This window comes from Chaetura pelagica, unplaced genomic scaffold (assembly GCF_000747805.2).
Source record: "Chaetura pelagica isolate M959 unplaced genomic scaffold, ChaPel_1.0 scaffold71, whole genome shotgun sequence".
Taxonomy (NCBI): Eukaryota; Metazoa; Chordata; class Aves; order Apodiformes; family Apodidae; genus Chaetura; species Chaetura pelagica.
In genome coordinates this window covers 2,007,887-2,026,519 of record NW_009952435.1, presented here as the reverse complement: position 1 = coordinate 2,026,519, position 18,633 = coordinate 2,007,887, and the positions used below count along the sequence as shown (strand labels likewise).

Genomic DNA, 18,633 nt, shown 5'->3' with positions numbered 1-18,633 from the left:
GAAGACTGAAGCAAAGAAGTCATTGAGGACCTCAGCCTTCTCAATATCCTGTGTTGCTACCTTGCCCGTTTCCTTCACGAGAGGGCCTGCAGTCTCCTTGGATGTCCTTTTCTCCCCAACATAGCTGAAGAAGCTTTCCCTATTGTTCTTAACATCACTAGCAAGATTTATTTCTATCAGTTATTTGGCTTTCCTCACCTGATCCCTAGCTGCTCAGACAACCTCTCTGTAATCCTCCCAGGATACCTTCCCAAGCTTCCACCCCCTGTATGCTTCCTTCTTCAGTTTGAGCCTGTCTAGGAGCTGCTTACTCACCCATGCCAGCCTCCTGGAGTTTCTACTTGACTTCCTTTTAGTTGGGTTGCATTGCTCTTGGGCCTGGAGAACGTGATCCTTAAATATCAGCCAGCTTTCATGGGCCCCTCTATCCTCCAGGATGTTATCCCAAAACACTCTCTTGAGCAGATCCCTGAAGAGACTGAAATCTGCATTTCTGAAGTCAAGGGTAGTCAGCTTGCTGTGAGCCCTCCTTGCTGCCCTAAGGATCTTGAACTCCACCATTTCGTGGTCACTACAACCTAAGCTGCCCTTGAGCTTAACATCCCTCACCAGCCCTTCCTTGTTGGTGAGGACAAGGTCCAGCACAGCACCTCTCCGTGTTGGTTCCTCGATTACTTGGCAAAGGAAGTTATCATCCTTGCACTCTCGGAACCTCCTGGATTGTTTCCATTTAGCAGAGCTGTTCTTCCAACAGATGTCAGGGTGGTTGAAGTCTCCCATGAGGACCATGGCTTGTGAATGTGAAGCTGCCCCTATCTCTCTGTATAGTGCCTCATCTGTATTATTCTCCCGCTCAGGTAACCTGTAGCAAACCCCCACCATGATGTCCCCTTGGCCTTTCTTCCCCTTAATTTTAACCCATAAGCTCTCTGTTGGCTCCTCATCCTTCCCAGGGAGAGCTCCACGCACTCCAGCTGGTTGTTGACATAGAGGGCAACACCCCCATCCCATTTCCCTGTCTGTCCTTCCTAAGGAGTTTGTAACCCTCCATTCTGGTGCTGCAGTCATAGGAGCCATCCTACCAGATCTCAGTGATGGCAATGAGATCATAGCCCTGCAGGCTCACCCTCATCTCTTAATTCCTCCTGTTTCTTCCCCATGCTTCATGCATTTGTATAAAGGCATTTAAGCTAGGTCTTTAGTAAGATTGCCCGACTAGCTGACCTGACCACCACCCCTAGGCTCATCTGTAGTAAGCCTGGCTTTGTCCCCCATCCCCTTCCAACCTAGTTTAAAGCCCTATCAATGAGTCCTGCTAATTCCTGCCCTAGTACCCTTTTTCCCCTGTGGGACAGGGTCTTCCCATCCAATGTCAGCAGGCCCAGTGTCCTGTAAACCAAACCATGATCAAAAAAACTGAAGTCCTGCTGGTAGCACCAGTTTTGGAGCCAGGCATTGATCTGTGAGTTCTTTTTGTTAACCCACTCATCATTCCCCAAGACTGGAGGGACAGAGGAGAACACAACTTGTGCACCTGAGCCCTTGACCAGACATCCCAATGCCCTAAAATCTTTCTTGATTGCTCTCAAACCTCTTTCCTCCACTTCATCACTACCTACCTACCAGTAGGTCCTTCTAAAGTTTGCAGTTAACTTTTCTACAGTCTTCTGCTGTATCTGAGGCAGAATGCTTTGGGCTGTGAGGAATAAAAATAGAATGCCTGCTTTTCTAATGAAAATAATTAGATGTTCAAAAATCCCATAAGGTCATCCAATATTGTAAATTTTCAACTGTATATTTGAAGAACCCAGCATGTGCAACAGTAGGAGGAAATCAAAAGGCAGCATAATGATCCATGATCTGTGTAATCCTTCTGGTTTCTTGAGAGAGAAAACCTTTAATATATATGGTATAAATTTGTGAGCTGGAATTCAGGTGTGATTTGTTCTCTGGAACAGCCAGAATAGATATACTAACTGCTTTTCTGTCCTTTGTGTGCCTGGCAGTGACTTCCAGGAGGACTTGCTCTGTAATCTTGCCAGAAACTGGGCGAAGCTGACCGGCTTCAGGTTCCTTATATCCTCATTCTTGCCCATGTTGAAGATGAATGTGATTTTTGCCTCTGTAATTATCAGGATCCTCCTCTAATCACTGACTTATTTTTTGAAAATAAGAGGGAGTAGCCTCACAGTGGCATTGGTCAGCTTCCTTAGCACCTTCTAACTCATCCCATCTGGTCCCAGGGACTTGGTCCAGCTTGCTTGTGTGATCTGTAACATTCCTTTGCTGTGACATAGTCAGGGAACTGGGAGAGGTGATGACTAATTTTACTGTGAAATCATTGATCTTCTGTGTTCTTAGCTGCCGGGTCCTGTACACAACTGAGCACTAAATAGATTAATAGCCATCCTTTTGCCTCTGCTTACCTGTTGAATCATTCTGTTTTTTCTTGGCATACTTTGAATGTTCCTGCTCTTCTGCTTGAGTAGAATCTGCATATTCTTTCTGTGTAACCTCTTCCTGCTTTGATTTTATTTGTATTTTGCCATTTGAGCTGAGACTGGAGTTTGCCTGTCCACTCACCCTGGCTTTCTGTCACTCCCCTGTGACTATCTGCATGCCAAAATGGACCATTCTTGAGTTTTGAGGAGGCTGTCCTCAGAGGTGAGCTTGTTGTCCTGGGCCCCTTGGTCTTTCAGAGCAGTCTCCTTATGTAGGAACCTGGCAAGCAGATCCCTGAGGAAACAAGGCACTTGTGGAGCTTGTTCCCTAAGGTGAATGTCAATTAAGACTTCAGAATGCCCATTTCTCTACTTCTGGCCATACAAAAATATAAGGTGGTGTTCTAAGTTTGATGGGAAGGATGCCTTCCTGCATGCATGCTGATGGAATTTCTACATGAAATGTTCTTGCTTTTTTTTCCTGACATGAGCAAATGGTTAACCAAGAGTGCTAAAGATATTCTGAGAAAGGCCTATCTTGCGACCTTGTTTTTTTTTTGAGTCCTTTATCCCCTCAAAATTATGACAAACTACTGGCTGTTGAACATGAATTGGCTGGATGGTTTAGTTGCAAACCATAACTGCTATGTTGGATGAGAGCAGATTGGAAAAATAGTTTTCTGACAGCATATCTTTTGGAGCATGACTTGCCCTGAAGATTAAAATAAACCCAAATCCACAAGACCAGAAACTTCTCATTGACTATCCCACTAGCATCTTCTGGAACCAGGGATACTGACACAGTAACACTCATTATTAAGATGCAAGATTACACACATACTGTCAGTATTGCAGTGGTGTGGTGATAAACTCCCAGGTAATTTGCCACAGCTAAGTTTCTTGTTTTAGTTAGCTATAATGTTCTTCAGTTCAACTTCAGTTCAAGGTGACTTATTCTTCTCACCCTCAGCTTGCTTCTGAAGACTAGTTCAAAGTTTTTCTTTCTTCCTCTTTTTTTTTTTTTTTTTTTTCAATCTCCTGTTTGACTTTAATCTCAGTAGGAATCTTTCCCACTACCTTTACTCCATAGATCTGCATTTTTGGGTCAGAAGGAGTAACTCAGAACTGGAGGAAGCAGTCTGATAAATACTGATTGTGCTGTAAAAGTTACCACCCTGAACCCTGGGGTTAAAATCACCATCAGATGAAGGGTTGTAGCTCCTTATATGCAAGCTGCTAGCCCCTTGACCTGCAAATAAACAACTTGCATACTATTCTCCCCCAGCAGCAGTTTTAGGGAAGAGAAAAGAAGGAATAGAAAGGTGTTTTAAAGCCACTTTTATACTGATTGAACATCAGCTCATGTGATTGCATCCTGTCTTCCTCAGAGTGAGTCATAGAAACCCATTTGCAGAAATGTTCTCAGGATTGGCAGCTGTGGCACTTCAGCGTTGCTAAAACCAGCATGAGATCCAGTGTTGTGCACTTGGCATTATTGTAACTGCAGGATTTCTTGAACTTTTCTTCTGGCTGATTAGCTTTGCAATCTCTGAAATCTCTACCCATTTGGAGACTCTCTACCTGGCCAGGTCTTGTTTGGGGTGGTTTGCTTCTTTTGTTTCATGGGCTACCTTGGCAATTTTTGGCACACCAGACCTTTCTCCAGTAGCATACTGGTAGTTAGGAAAACTCTTCGGTCTTTTGAGGCCTTAATGTAGCAGAGTGTTCTGAGGACTTATGCAGAATTAAAATAACTGCTGCTTCTAACTATGTTGAATCATTGCAGTGTATGTTCTGACACGCTGCATGTAACTTTATTGCATGTGTCCAATAGATGTTAGCAAAAATGGGGGAGAAGCTGCACAAAATAAGTGGTCCCCTGACACACGCTGTAAACAACTAGATATAAAACTAAACAAAAGCAAAACTTTCCAAGCATGAAGAGATGATTGAAATTATTTTTTTTCCTGAGTGCCAGTTTTTGAGAGAAACTGAAGATTTACACTTTTATTATGTTTTGCTGGGACAGCTTGCAACTTTACATGTAATCTGTTACTATTTAAATACAAATTGCAAAGCTTTTTTCAATTTTTTTTCCTTTAGAAAAAGTTAAGTCGATAAACATTTTCTGATAAAGCCATTTTCTTGATTCAGAATAACTGTTAGAGCTACCTGCAATTAGGTAACTTTCCTCAAGGAGGAAAGTCTGTGATTTCTGTGTTTGTTTTTTAAAATTAGATTAGGGAGCAAAGGTATATGTGTCTTCACCCCATACTTGAGATTCTTGAATATCTTTTTGGTAAGGCTTGCTGTTCTGGATATGTGTAAGGAGTTAGTTCCACTAACTGAAAACAACTCACCTGAACTACAGTTGTCCTTGTCTGAGGTGGACAATTAATTCTGGGGCAGATTGTACTATGTAGCAGGTAAATGGCTCTTGATCTAAGCAGGAAGGTGTGTGGTTGATATGAGGATCAGAGGTTTGATCAGATGGGACAGCCATTTCTAGATGTAGTTAAGCACTTATCTAGTGCCAAGGCTTGCACTTCAGAGAAGGAGAGGAGGGGTATCAAGCACACCCTAAATTGCAGCAACTGAGCAAATTGACTAGAAAGTAGAGAGATAAGGTCCATATCACTGACAGCTGAGGCAAGTAAGGATAGCAAAGTAGTCTTGTGTGAAGTTGTTCAACATGACATAATCAGCTTTTCAGTTTGAAGACCTCGCTGGCATCCTGAATTTTAATGGTCTGTTTGAGCAAAGTGGCTCTTGACCCCAAGAGGTTTATAATTTTATCAGTTCTGTCAAGGGCTGTGAAGAGTCATCTTCACCCACTGGCCCATTCAAACCCTCAGTATGATGCTGAACCATCAAGAAGACAAAAGGGGATAGATAGGAAGAATTCCTTTGCTCTGTACTTCAAGCTACTTTCATTCTTTTGTTAGAGTTTTGTCAGTCTTCAGTTTTCAGGTCTGCTTAGCTATAAGGGTGCATACACTTAAATGTAATTTAGGTTGTCTGGCTGTGGTTGCTGCTTCCTAAACCATAGAGATTTGTGTATCTATTCTTAAAGAGAGTGCACTTGTATGGAAGTAGTGATTCCTGCAACCTATGTGTAGCATCTTCCCTTTTCTCCTCCCTCCCTCTGCATGAGACACAAAGAGATGTGTTGCTGCAGTGCAGGATCTTAGAGTCCATCAGATAGATTATCCTTTCAGGCATTGAGCCTTCCAAGGTTAGTGCAGGGCATCATTAGCCTGTGCCAGGACAGACTGTCCAAGGCAGTTCACAGAATGTCTCCTGTCTGCTTGATGCAAAGCCTGACTCCAAAAACCAGTGTTCTTGGAAGCAGCTGGACAGCAGTGCTGCTATAAAAGGAGCTCTAGTAGATTTGATGCCAAGTAGAACAGATGAGATGCCTGGTATTTCACAGGTCTGAGCATGGGGATGGCAGTGGGTTGAAAAGGATCAAATATCATGTCCCTTCTTCCTGTGTGTTACAACTTCCCCTGGAGGAATATCGTAAGTATTTTTTTATGATAGCTAAAAAATATAATTTTGAAGATGCTTTTTCGGAATGGATAGTTGTGTGAGCAGATGTGTAACATGCTGAAATTTCCCATAGCACCTAGGTACAAATATTCCCTTTATTTCTTTTCATCCTTCTGATGAGGAAGGAGTGTAGTCTGACCATGCACTTCAGAAACTTGGACAAAACATTAAAAATCACCCTGGTGAGGATTTTTGAATAGGCTAAAGGTTTTATGAGTAACAAGACATCATTATGGGTTGCATTACTCGCTTAGATTGCATGAGCACCATCCAGTATAGTAGTCAACACATATGGATTGCAAAGTTCATTAGAGTTTTGCTGTGCTTTTAGCTAAATTTAAGTAGTTTAGTATATTAAGTATCATTTATTTGATAAGAGAAAGATGCATAATCTCAATCAAAAGCCTCTTAAAAAATAAGTAATATTTTTTAGTTGACTTTTTACTTCCTCAAAGTAAAACCTCAATTTTTCTGCTTCATCCCTGTTGGTAAAAACAATTATCTCTCAGAGAAAGATTTTTTTCAAGGACTTTGTTGGTGGAGTCAGTATTGACCAAAACCAAAGAGCTTGAAACATGCAGTAAATTAGGGTTTTGCTAGCTTTATCAGTGGCAGTCCCTTGCCAGTGAGAATGACTTACTTTGGAGGAAAGGCTAACTTAAGCACAAGCAAAAGATACATTATCAGGATCTGTTGGCAGCATCAGAAGAAACAGAATTTTCATATAAGCATATCATTTTCAATTGGGAATAATTTCTTAATATAAACCTCATTTATTCAGTGGTGTTTTGTTAGAAATTAAAAGAAACCTAGCTTATGTTTTTAAAAAAAGAAGCAAAAAGACATTTTATCAGAATGTAACTGCTTCATTTTTGAAGTGCTTTCTAGCTGAAGACAGTTCTAGGAAGTGATTGCTTTCTCTGAGAACCTTGTGCTTTTGTTTCTTTTCTGTATTTCAAGACTTTATTTTAGCTGTAAACTATGTAAACTGTCTCTTAACAGCCACAGTGGTTTTAGTCTCATTAAAAATAGAACAAAGCTTTTAGCATTTCTAAGACTGTCAGTTGGATTCCCTCCTTGCTAGCTGATTAAAAGACAGCAACCATGATGTGTTGGATTTTCTTCTACCATAATAAATGGCAGTCTGGTGCAAACAGTGCAAACTGGGGAATATGCTATCCATTTTTTTTCTCTGCAGAGTACTGGGAGGCAGCTACATTCTTGCAGAAGCAGTCAGTTTATACTACGGGAGGACATCATCGAGTGAGAGAAATTTGTTGTAGTTCTTGCCAAATTCTGGGTTCGATAGTGTTGAAAAACTTGCTAATGCCAGTTTAGCAAAGACCAGCCTAGAGAAGCTGCATCTGCAATGCCAGTGTGTATGGGTGCTGTGCAAGTGCATTACTGAAGCTATCAGCTAAACATGGTGTGCTCACTCCTGCCTTGCTGGAGAATAGCCTTTCATGAGTAAACTGCTGCTACCAGATACAGCTGGAGGTTGTTAATCGTGGTCCAGCTCTTGACAGATTGGATTTATGTTTGTTTATTGCCTGGGTGTGCAAAGAGACACTTTTTTGGGAAAGAAATAAAAAAAAGGCAGCAGCTGGCTAATAAGTAACAGTAGCTTTTGGTGTGGAACAGCACTTCCCTGATAGCAGTTGCAATGCAGGTAGTGACAAGTCACATAACTGGTAATACTCCTTAAAATAAATATTAAACACTTTCAGGAAAACAACCTTCTGGCTCAGCTGTAGCAGCATATTGTATAACCATATCAGCCCATGTATTTAAGAAAGCTTTTTTTGTTTTTCTTGCTGTAAGAGAAGAAACACTTCACTGACTTCGGGCACACAAACTACAAGAGTTTTGGTGTTGCAACAGGGTCCAAACCCTATTTTATTTTTTTTTCTGAGTTGAAGGACTTTCTGGTCAGTGGGTTATAGAAATCCAGATGGGGGTCGGGAGAGAAGTTTCTCCAAGGTCAGAGTGGCAAGCCTTTCTGCCTTCCCCTGTATCATGGGACGTAATATAATTCCTGTGATTCATTTAACAAATTCCCTGTCACTGCAGAGACATAGATCACGAACGCAGGTCTGTCTTGTCTGTCAGTCTCACTTTTCCTTCTTTCTTTGCTTATTCCTGGTATGTTGTGTTTCTCATAGCTATTGTGTATGTTGCATGGTGGGCTGGGAGGTCTGCGGAGGGTTGTATGAATGTGTGGACAGCAATAAATCCGTGTGCCTTGCATGTTTTTGGCGATTTGTGGCAGCGAGGATCAGAGGTGCTGCAGTGCATTGGAAGGAATGTGCTGCTACCTTTGCTATTCCTGTAATCCCAAACTGGGTTTGTTTGTTCCTGATCTGTAGGGTTATCACTCTCAGTCTTGACAGACTCAGAAGGGTTCCTGCAGTTAGTGGCTTTGCTGCTTCAGGAGAGAGAGTCTTGAGTTTTGACAAAGCTAAGTAGCTTTATTTTAAGCCCTTGTTTGTACAAGCTCTCTTAGCAATGGGAATGCTAAAATTCTAGGTTCACGGTTACTCTGTTGATTTACGGAGTCTCTCACTTGGCTCTTATCTAGTCAAATGACTATAGTTAAGAGGCAGGAAAACTAGTTACAGGTCTTTAATTATGTAATATGTGGGTTGTCTGAGAATGCACTTTAAAGTTTTTTGCCTAGTGTGCAAAGCCTGTTTCTTCTATGTTTCTGTGACATGTTAAGCACTGGCTCAGGGAATGTGTGACTGGATCTCTGGCAGAAGACAGTAAAAAATATGAACTGTGCTTGAGTAAACTTGAAATTATTTACAAAGCAGTGATTTTGGACAAAGCCAAGAGCCGTGCTCTTCCTGCGTGACTGTACTTGAGACATAGTTCTTCAAGCTCTGGATTGGCAGACTGAAAATATGTAGTACCAAACAACTACCTGGTAGGGAACCGTGCTGCTGTATTTAGCACTAAGAAACCCGGTGACATAAATATTTTAGGCAAGGAGCGTCATATGCATTACTAACTGATCTAGACTGCGGAGTTTGGATTAGAGTTTGAACATTGGTCTGGATCTGTTTGGTGGATTTCTTCCTTTAATAGCCTATGTGTTTTTCTTCACAGGGTTAAGAGTAAAACTGAGTGACAGAACATCCACAAACTTTGGATGACTGCAGATAGCAGTAAGCTATAGGAAAGTTCACTTACATAAGTAGCTGGCTACTTGGCACCTACCATATTTGAATACATTTGATGCTTTAAGTACACCACGGCTGCAAAATCATTGTGTAAGGAAGAAACATAGCTTAGAAAACAAGGCAGAGAGTTACTTTTACATCCTAATACTCTTTTGTATGGGAATTGGAGAATCATATGAAGTGGTCCTCAGAAGAAATGCTGCCGAATCTGTTTTTTGCTTAAGGAAACTTCAGAAGCATGTTAAGAATGGCAGTACTGGGTCAGGTAAAGAAATGTTTGTCTACCTCAGAGTGTTCTTTGTGCAAGAGTAACAAGTTGCAGATACAGAGTCTGATTTCTCAAAGTATCTCTTCCTGCTTCTGGAGCCTGGAGCAGTGTCTATTCTTTCGCAGCTCTTGGTAGGCACCTCTTCAGTGCATTTAAATAATTGTTTTTTTGGAAACCATTTTAACACTTTGCAGTAGTTTCCTCAATCTGTCTCGCACAAGGTACTTAATTTTGCTTTACACAAGTTGCCTGAATGGAGTGAAGCTAAGGTGGTTCAGATGAAAGACCTGGCTAATTTTCTCTTTTCGCTTAACTAGTTTGAAGTCATCTACTTTGATTGATAAGCTGGCACTGCCAGGTAGGCAGCAAGCTCCTGGTGTGGCAGGAGGGCCTCTGTGAAAACTGAGGTGTATCTGCCTTGATAGCCTCCTAGACCACAGTGGGACCCATCAGCACATCTGACTTGACTTTCTGTTGTGCTGGACAGTGTACAGGCATTAGAAGTATGTCATGATCTTAATTTGTCACTGTGGGACTGCTGGCATGAGTATGTGTGACTCGCTCAATTGAACCTTTTGTTCAGGGGAATGGCTGTGTGGGTTTGCAGACAGTGACAGTAAATCAAAAACCAGGGACTGTCGTCTTGGTGGTCTGGACATCCTCTGTCTGGCCATGCTCCCAGGAGCTTCCGAGAAGCTGTGCTGCCACTTGTAGCCTTCCTCCATCTCATAAACTTCCAGTGACTGCTGAAAAAGTTGAAGCTTTCAGTAAAAGGGGATTTCCAGACCTTTACAGAAAGCTACTATGTCTATGCTAATGTCAGGTCCCTTTCACTGCAAAGAAGCAGGGAGAAAGGAAGTATAGAAGATAGTTTATTATTTGTACTTTGGGATCTGCTTCCTCCCTCTCTAAGCCTTATTTACCTGTAGGATTATCCTAAATGATTGGATAACCTTTGCTGAAGGAACCAGGGTGACAGAAGTAGCAATAGAGTAGCAGCAACATGCTTGTCAGCCTCATAGTAATGTCTCATAGTGATGGATACTCTTCTAAGCAAAACTGCAGGTGGGAACAGTAGCACTTGGAGCCGAAGAAGTGAATAAAGACCTTGTGAGCAGACAGCAGAACTGCTATAGTATGTGACTGTCTGATTCTCTGATTAAACCAGCAGGTTTAATGCTTTCTTTGATAACTGAAATGCTTATCATGCCAGCACAAACAGGAGCAAATGTTGCATGTCATAGTTGAAGCAGTGCAACTTGAAAGGTCTGGTTATAGATTGAAAAATAAATCCAGATTGTCCTGGTTACTGATATGTAGAGATAACACTGCCTATGAGTGGACTTTGGCTCTTAATGTGATGCAAGCATGTTACATTTTGCATTGTGCAATGTAGGTTTGCAAAAGGACACTGAAACCTAACATGTAATGATAGTGTTTGACTGTATGAAATGCTAATGAGTATGTAAGAAATAAAAGTTGTTTCAGATCCTTCTAGCACTCTTCCTAGCCACTTGATTAAGTCATCTTTGGTCGCAGATGCTGACTGACAGAAAATAGTACATGCAAACAAGTCAGTGAGGGCGAATGCTCAGCTAGCTTCTAAATATACAATAGCTGGATGGTACAGTAAGTTAAGTAACATACTTTAATTTCATATTGAGAGCATTTATTGGAAGAGGAGGGAGGGCTGGGGATTAAAGCATTGAGCAAACACATGACTTACCAGGAGCCTGGTTTCAGTGGCAGTGGGGGGGTGGTGATGGACCAAAGCAGGTGCCCACCTTGCAGAGCGCCTGGGTCCCTGTCCTCAGCGGGAGCACAGCAAGGAAGCTGCTGCTGTGGAAAACTTACCTAACTTTTTTTTTTTCCCTCCTTTCTTCTTTCTGATCTCTACTAAAGCTGGCAAAGTGCCACTGTTTGTCCCTGCACAACGGACACAAACAGATTCTGGAGGGTCATGTGAAACTACCCCGAGCTCTTTAAATTGCACCGCCCTTACCTTTTCTCCTCTGCTGCCCACATTGCTTTAACAGGTGTGGCTTTGTTTATGCACGTCTGTTGCTTTACTTTAGCACCTGGGGTTGTGCTGACTCTCAGTGCCCAGAGGAAGCCTTTTGGCTCCTGGTTTATCTCAAGCTGCAGGAGGACCTGGACCTGGACCTTCTGGGCAGGCATTTGCATCTAACAGAACTGACAGGGGCATCAGCCCTGTAAAGGCAGCACCGGCAATCCCCAGTCATTTAAACCTCTGCTTCTTAAAACTTCGATGTATCTTACCATGGCTTCAACTTAAGCTTTGTGAATAAGGCCTGTGGTTCTTGGCATCTTCTGGTACAGCTGTAAGGTAATTCCAGAGAGGATGAATACTATTCTTGTATATTATTGGCAATTGCTAGTTAAAAAAAAAAAAATAATCTCATTTAATTGAAGAGTTGAGGCCTTGCAGCCAGCTGTTTAGCCTGAAATAGGGTCTTCTCCAGGTGTTTGTTACTGCTGTGGAAAACCCAAAGATAAAAAGATACATCTTGGCCACATCTCATCCTCTGTTAATACTACTACTGCATGAGTCTTGCCTTCCACTAGGAACGTCTATGTCTTGAGACGCTGAAAACACTTTTAGGTGTGTAATAAATAGCTTAGAACTGGTTTTCTTGTTCCACCTTTTGTTTCTCTTGGTGTGCCCTGTTACTCTTCCCAGCCAAGAGGCAATACACAACTGCAGCCATGTGTGGGATGTCCAGGCTTGTTCCTGGGATGCAAAACTAACGCTCCCCGAGCTCTTTAAATTGCACCGCCCTTACCTTTTCTCCTCTGCTGCCCACATTGCTTTAACAGGTGTGGCTTTGTTTATGCACGTCTGTTGCTTTACTTTAGCACCTGGGGTTGTGCTGACTCTCAGTGCCCAGAGGAAGCCTTTTGGCTCCTGGCTTTGCTCAAGCTGCAGGAGGACCTGGACCTTCTGGGCAGGCATTTGCATCTAACAGAACTGACAGGGGCATCAGCCCTGTAAAGGCAGCACCGGCAATCCCCAGTCATTTAAACCTCTGCTTCTTAAAACTTCGATGTATCTTACCATGGCTTCAACTTAAGCTTTGTGAATAAGGCCTGTGGTTCTTGGCATCTTCTGGTACAGCTGTAAGGTAATTCCAGAGAGGATGAATACTATTCTTGTATATTATTGGCAATTGCTAGTTAAAAAAAAAAAAAAAACTCATTTAATTGAAGAGTTGAGGCCTTGCAGCCAGCTGTTTAGCCTGAAATAGGGTCTTCTCCAGGTGTTTGTTACTGCTGTGGAAAACCCAAAGATAAAAAGATACATCTTGGCCACATCTCATCCTCTGTTAATACTACTACTGCATGAGTCTTGCCTTCCACTAGGAACGTCTATGTCTTGAGACGCTGAAAACACTTTTAGGTGTGTAATAAATAGCTTAGAACTGGTTTTCTTGTTCCACCTTTTGTTTCTCTTGGTGTGCACTGTTACTCTTCCCAGCCAAGAGGCAATACGCAACTGCAGCCATGTGTGGGATGTCCAGGCTTGTTCCTGGGATGCAAAACTAACGCTGCTAAACTGCACCAGTGGGGTTTTAGCTACCTGATAAAAATACATGATGGTGAATTGCATGGAGGGAAATACACAAAGGAAGGCTCGGCATTAGGAGGAAGGATGTTCTGCTGCTTTTTCATGCCTGGGATGTTCACCTCTCAACCTTTGTACTAGGTTTGAAATAACTGAAAAGCAATTGAATTTGGCTTTGTTTTGGCTGAAACTTTTCCTAGATAAGCATCTCCTCCCCTCTGTTGTCCTTGGAGCCTTTGAAAGAATTATGCTAAACTTTCTGGGAAGCAGACTCTTAGTTTTGTATGTGCTTTCTGCTTCCTGCAGTGGTCCTGTCATGCTGCAAGTCCCAAATTTCCTGCATGAAATTTAAAATTAAGATGATGTGGGCCAGGCCAGTGCTTGCTGTGTGGTATCCCAGGTAAAATTAGATGCATCCAGTGAAAATGACTAGCATTCCAAAAGTGGTAATAATGCTAGAGTGAGATACACTGCAGTTGCAAGGGATTTGAAAGCCAGAGACTGTTCCTAACACGTATTCTGTTAGCTTCAGTGAAAGAGATAACAAATACTGTCATGTCTCAAGAAAGTAAAAACAAATACAGTAATGCTGACAGGAAGTCTGATTTTTTTTCCTGAGTCCTAAGAAGCAGCTACAAAAACCTGAGATATAAGCTAAATGTGGCTCATGAAGCAACAGCCAGTGTTGTGAAATCAGTGGCAAGGGTGTAAAGAGCTATTAGGGCAAGTAGCAAATATAGAGGCAGAAGGCTGAGTGGTCCCAGTTATATCTGGCATAGATAGATGGATACCTGAAATACCTGATCCTATATTGTTTGCTTGTAAAAACCTCCCTTAGTCATGCCACTGTGGACAGTTCTTGTGTTATAAGCGCCTGTGGGCTCCTGAATTGATCCCTGATGGTAAAGTCTCAAGAGCAGTGCTTGAGTACTTGAATCAAAGCTCAAGTACCTGCTGTTTGAGACAATCTCCCTCAAGAAGAGGATAATATATTTTGTATCCTGTGAAAGTATATACAGTTCTTATCCACAAACACTACACCAACTGTGTTTTTGAGCATTACCTTATATTTGGTAAACTGGTAATGTTGGGCTGAGAACTCATGGTTACACATAGGTGAATTGGCACTCATTGCATGCATGTTACTGCTCTGCAGTAATTATGATGTCGTTTGCTGTGAAGGTGATTGCTATGTTTTGACATAAATGCAGGTCATGCCATTGTGTATTTATCCCACACTTTGGGCACAGCAAGAACAAGTATACCATGATGTATATCACTGCAGCACAGTTTATGGGCAGTGATGTATTAATGTAGTCAACTTCATGCAATTGATACTGTTTTTCCATACCCACCCTTAACTGGTAGACGCAAAGGTATGTCAGCTTTCTAAAGTTGTGTACCTGCTCTGAATTTCCTTCTCATACTTCTAAAACTCAGTGTGACTTACCTTGCTTTTCTTATTTTTTTGTTAGTATTTCAGTTTTCTTTCTTCCTCCTACTCTTCTTTTTTGGCAAGTTTTGTGAGAAACTGTGGTATTTTAGACTAGGCCAAATTCAGTCTGTGTCAAAACTTCTTGAAACCTGATCTTATGAGAGTTCTAGTATGAAAAAAGAAAAAAATACAGGTTGGCATCCAGAGCCATGGATGTTTATCTGCACTGAACTTCTGATTCCTCTTGAGGTTTGGAAGTTCACTACTGAATCTTTCAGGCCAGTTAATTAGTTACAAACCCCTAAGCCAGAAACTTGGAATTAAAGAAAACAAAGCCCTAAGCCTCCACATAATTTGATGCAAGCAGAAACTTTCGTGAAACTAGGAAGTGCATTTACAACACCGTTTCCCAGTTTGAAATGCAAAAAAAAAAAAAAAAAGGTACACATGATCCAACAGAATAGTTACTGATTCTGGATTCATGCCACCTGTATTAATGTGATAGCCTAGTGTTCCCCTGTGATCTTTTCGACACTGGTTTCTCCCATCAGAGGTATGGCAGGGATTTTTTTTTTTATCAGTGGTTTGGCTCTGAGCAGTATAGCTGCAGGGAATACAAAATGCTTGTTTTTGATAATATTTTCTGCTCTTTTGTTTTTAGGACAATGTAGATCAGACTTCAGCTCATGGTCGGCGGGATCTGGTGGAACCAAGTTTCCAAGAACCATCCAACCGCATCTCCCTGCATCACCAAGGTGAGGAGTTGTGGGTGGGAATCCAGGGTCCTCAGGGGAAAGCCAGGGCTCTGCACATGCAGAGACAGATTTACCTCCGTGTTGCTGTTTCTCCTTCTCATTTAAAAACAGAAAAACAAGTAAACTCACTAACCAAAAAAGCCCCACCAAAAACAAGTTCTGGATGGTTGGAGGAGGAGAGCTGGAAAGTTGGTTTTTGTCATGACTGACCTTTGAGCTATGGATGAAGATGACTAAGAACTTGTAGTGCATCTCAAGCCTTGTAGCCCAAACTGGGATTGCTAGCCTGGGTGGCAGGTGTATTTTCCTGTTTTTAGGAGAGAGGAGGAAGGAATTAACTGAAATTGAATTAAGTATTTTTAATGTCAAAGTTGTATTTGAAAAATCTTTGACTGCTATAAGAAGGGTTCAGAACGGTGGCTCAGCTTTGCAGTAAAAGAGAAGTATGTTTACTTGCTTTGCATTATAGAAATGGGTGCATTTGGGGAAAGGAAGTCCTGAACGAGATGTTGTAAAATAAATCTTGGAAGTCTTTCTTTGCCAGTTTGTCTGTTCAGATATCTAAAAAAAGACTATTAGTATTATATTAGGGACCTTTTATTTCAGCTTTATTTTTTTGTCTTTGGAATACTTAATAATAGAGAGTGCTGTCTTAACCAGAGAACCCCCTCATCCTTAGGGTTTGTGATAGCTTAATTTGGAACCAAGTCTTGAAGGTCATCTTCACATGTTGTTTCTTGACTGCAACAACTAATAGTATGTAGTCAGCACAAAGCTGTTGAAACAAAAAAGATCACAAACATATTATTTAAAATATTTGCCAAATACGATATGCTTAAGTTTTCCTTTAAGAATCCAGCTTATTCTGTGTGCCAAGGGCAGCAAGACTGGATTTTCATGACTTGTAGATCCTCAAGACTATTTAAGTTTCACAAGTAAGCCCCAGAATGAAATGAAGATTTTATTTTCATTTACTCCACTCTACCCAGCCCCTAAGTCTTTTTAAGCTTTGCTTTCAGGTTGCTATGTTATCCAGTCTAAAACCTGTAGCACAGTCAGTGTGTTGTGGCACGCTTGCATGCTTACAAAACAGAGTTTATAAATTCCATTTTTAATTTTTGTGTTAGAATGGTACTGCTACATTAATTTTGCCTACCTTGGGATGCACAAATCCTGAGGCGGATCTATATAGGTGACTTATTCTGAAATTATTTTTAAATACCCTTCTTTAATCAAGGGATTTTTTGGGGGATACTCAAACTGTGTGGTCAAAGTTTATGTGTTAGAGTGAGAGTATGTGTGGCTGCTGCTTGTGAGGTCAAAATATTTATTGAATAGATAGGTGTGACTACATTTTGATTGCAAAGTGCTAACTTTGTCACTTGAAATTGTCCTTATAGAATGCTACTTGCTATTCAGATCCTCTTTTTCCTCTCTCAACACTGTGCCACTATGGACAGATCCATACAGTGTCACCTGATGTGTGGCTCTGCTCGGCTACTTTGAGACAAATGTCTATATGAGGACTGGTCCTAATTAATTTAGGAAGCAGCTATCTTGAAATAATGTTTTTTGTAGAGGTACTGTTTAAGTCCTGTTTATGAAGAAAGACCCTCTTAGTATTTTGCCTAGTATTTCCTGAAGAGCACTTTTACATCCACAAATTGTTTGGGATTTTTTTCATAAGTCAGCTGACTGACAGAAATCAAATCCAGTGTTTCTAAAACCTTACTGATTTTGTTGCTGAAGTAGGTATTTAGAACGTTATTAATCTTGCCTGCCCCTGTGACCATGAAACACTGTTATGTAAGTGGGGAGGATTAAGAACTGAACCCAGATGCCCAGTGGTGGCTTCTGATGCTGCACTGGGCTTTAGCACTTGTGTCTTTTTGCAGTATTGGAGGGAAGCAACATGACTTGCAGACACGGTACTTGCTGCTTCGGTATCATTTTGAAAATGGAAGTGACGTGGTGTAATGTCATGTCTTGTGTGTGTGTTTTCTGTCCAAATATGAGTGTCTACACTCTTTTACGATGTATGAAATACCCTTTCTTATCCAAGAACTTGAAAGTACAAGTATTTTAGGAGCAACCACGTATTCCAGTAACTGATTAATGAATAGTACATAAAAAAATACAACATGAAGAGCTTCAGAGGGAGTTTGACATGGCCTGAACTAGCTCCCATGCAGTCATATCACTCACACAGTAAATAGGAAGACTAGATTATTTACATGAAGTGAGGTTTTAAGTTCTGTGGCAGCTGTTTGCTTTCCTACTCTTACACTAAACTGTGTTATCCATTAAAGCTTTGCTGGCTCTGACTTTGATGAAAAACATAGAGTAAACCTGTATCCAGAAGTAACTTGCAGAAATACTGCTTACATTTAATAAATGAATCTGTTTAGTGGTATGTCTTGATTAGGCTGATGATAAAGGTATTTACAGCATACTATGGCAAATTTTGCTTCTAGTTACATACAGTGTTCTTTGCTGACTTCAGCTTATGCCGGGTAGCAGATCTAAAGCTTTTGTTCCTGTGTTTTGCAAGACTTTTAAGGAAGAATGATTGGCTTGCAACAAAGCTGTTTTAATACATATTTAAAGAGAGCAGAAATTACGGAAGGATTAGAATTAGCTGAAATATTTCATGTGTTAGATGCTCGCTGCCTTTTTCCCTTTTGAGTGCTGTGCCTGAAACGCTGCAGCTGAACTTTGAGCAGCCATACTTATTACGTTATTTTATGTATACACTTCTAATTCATACCTGACCACATTGCTCAGCAAGCGTAGCAGATTTGCCAGTTTCTGTTGAACATTAACTTAGAGCCCTTTGCTTTTTGCTGGGAGAGCTTTGGTACAAGCACTTGCGATTCTGAGCCAGATCCTGCTTTCCATGGCCTATAAAAATGGAGATTAGCTTCCTCCCAGGCATCTGCATCCCTTCAACTCAAGCTGGAAAAGGAGCATTCAAGTGGAGACTGAGATATCTCTGCCAACTGTCCCTGCGTGAATAAGCTCTTTCTTGTGAAGGGTATTTCAAGTACGTGTTTCCTGCTGTTTTTTTACAAGCAGAGGCTTTATAACTGTCCAGGTTTTTATTTTTAAATAATATCTTGTAAAGACTGGGGAGTAGACTCCTCAGTAAACTGAGGAGTTTTTAAAACAGTCAGGTTTCATATGAAAAACATGTATAAAGTTGAGTGCAGCTGTAATAGTATTTTTTCCTAGAAATAGTTCAATAACTGATTATCTGTGTGGGTATGCTGATAAACTCGCTTACTTTGGCAGTAGGGATTTGTATATCTAAGCCATTATTTTAGTATTCACTTTTCAATAATTCTGCTGTTTGGGACAACTTTTGTAAAGGTACTAAATGCAGAAAGCAGGAACCTGGGATGTTTTTCTTCTATTCCC

General features: G+C 41.2%; 1 protein-coding gene across 1 annotated transcript in view; it reads left to right on the top strand.

The window, feature by feature from the left end:
- The window catches only part of GRB10 (growth factor receptor-bound protein 10), a 123,041-nt gene that overhangs the window by 12,963 nt on the left and 91,445 nt on the right, over window positions 1–18,633 (top strand). The window contains exon 2 of the mRNA XM_010008350.1: window positions 15,123–15,216. Coding sequence (XP_010006652.1) covers window positions 15,123–15,216 — 94 coding nt within the window. The remainder of the gene's footprint in view (window positions 1–15,122; window positions 15,217–18,633) is intronic.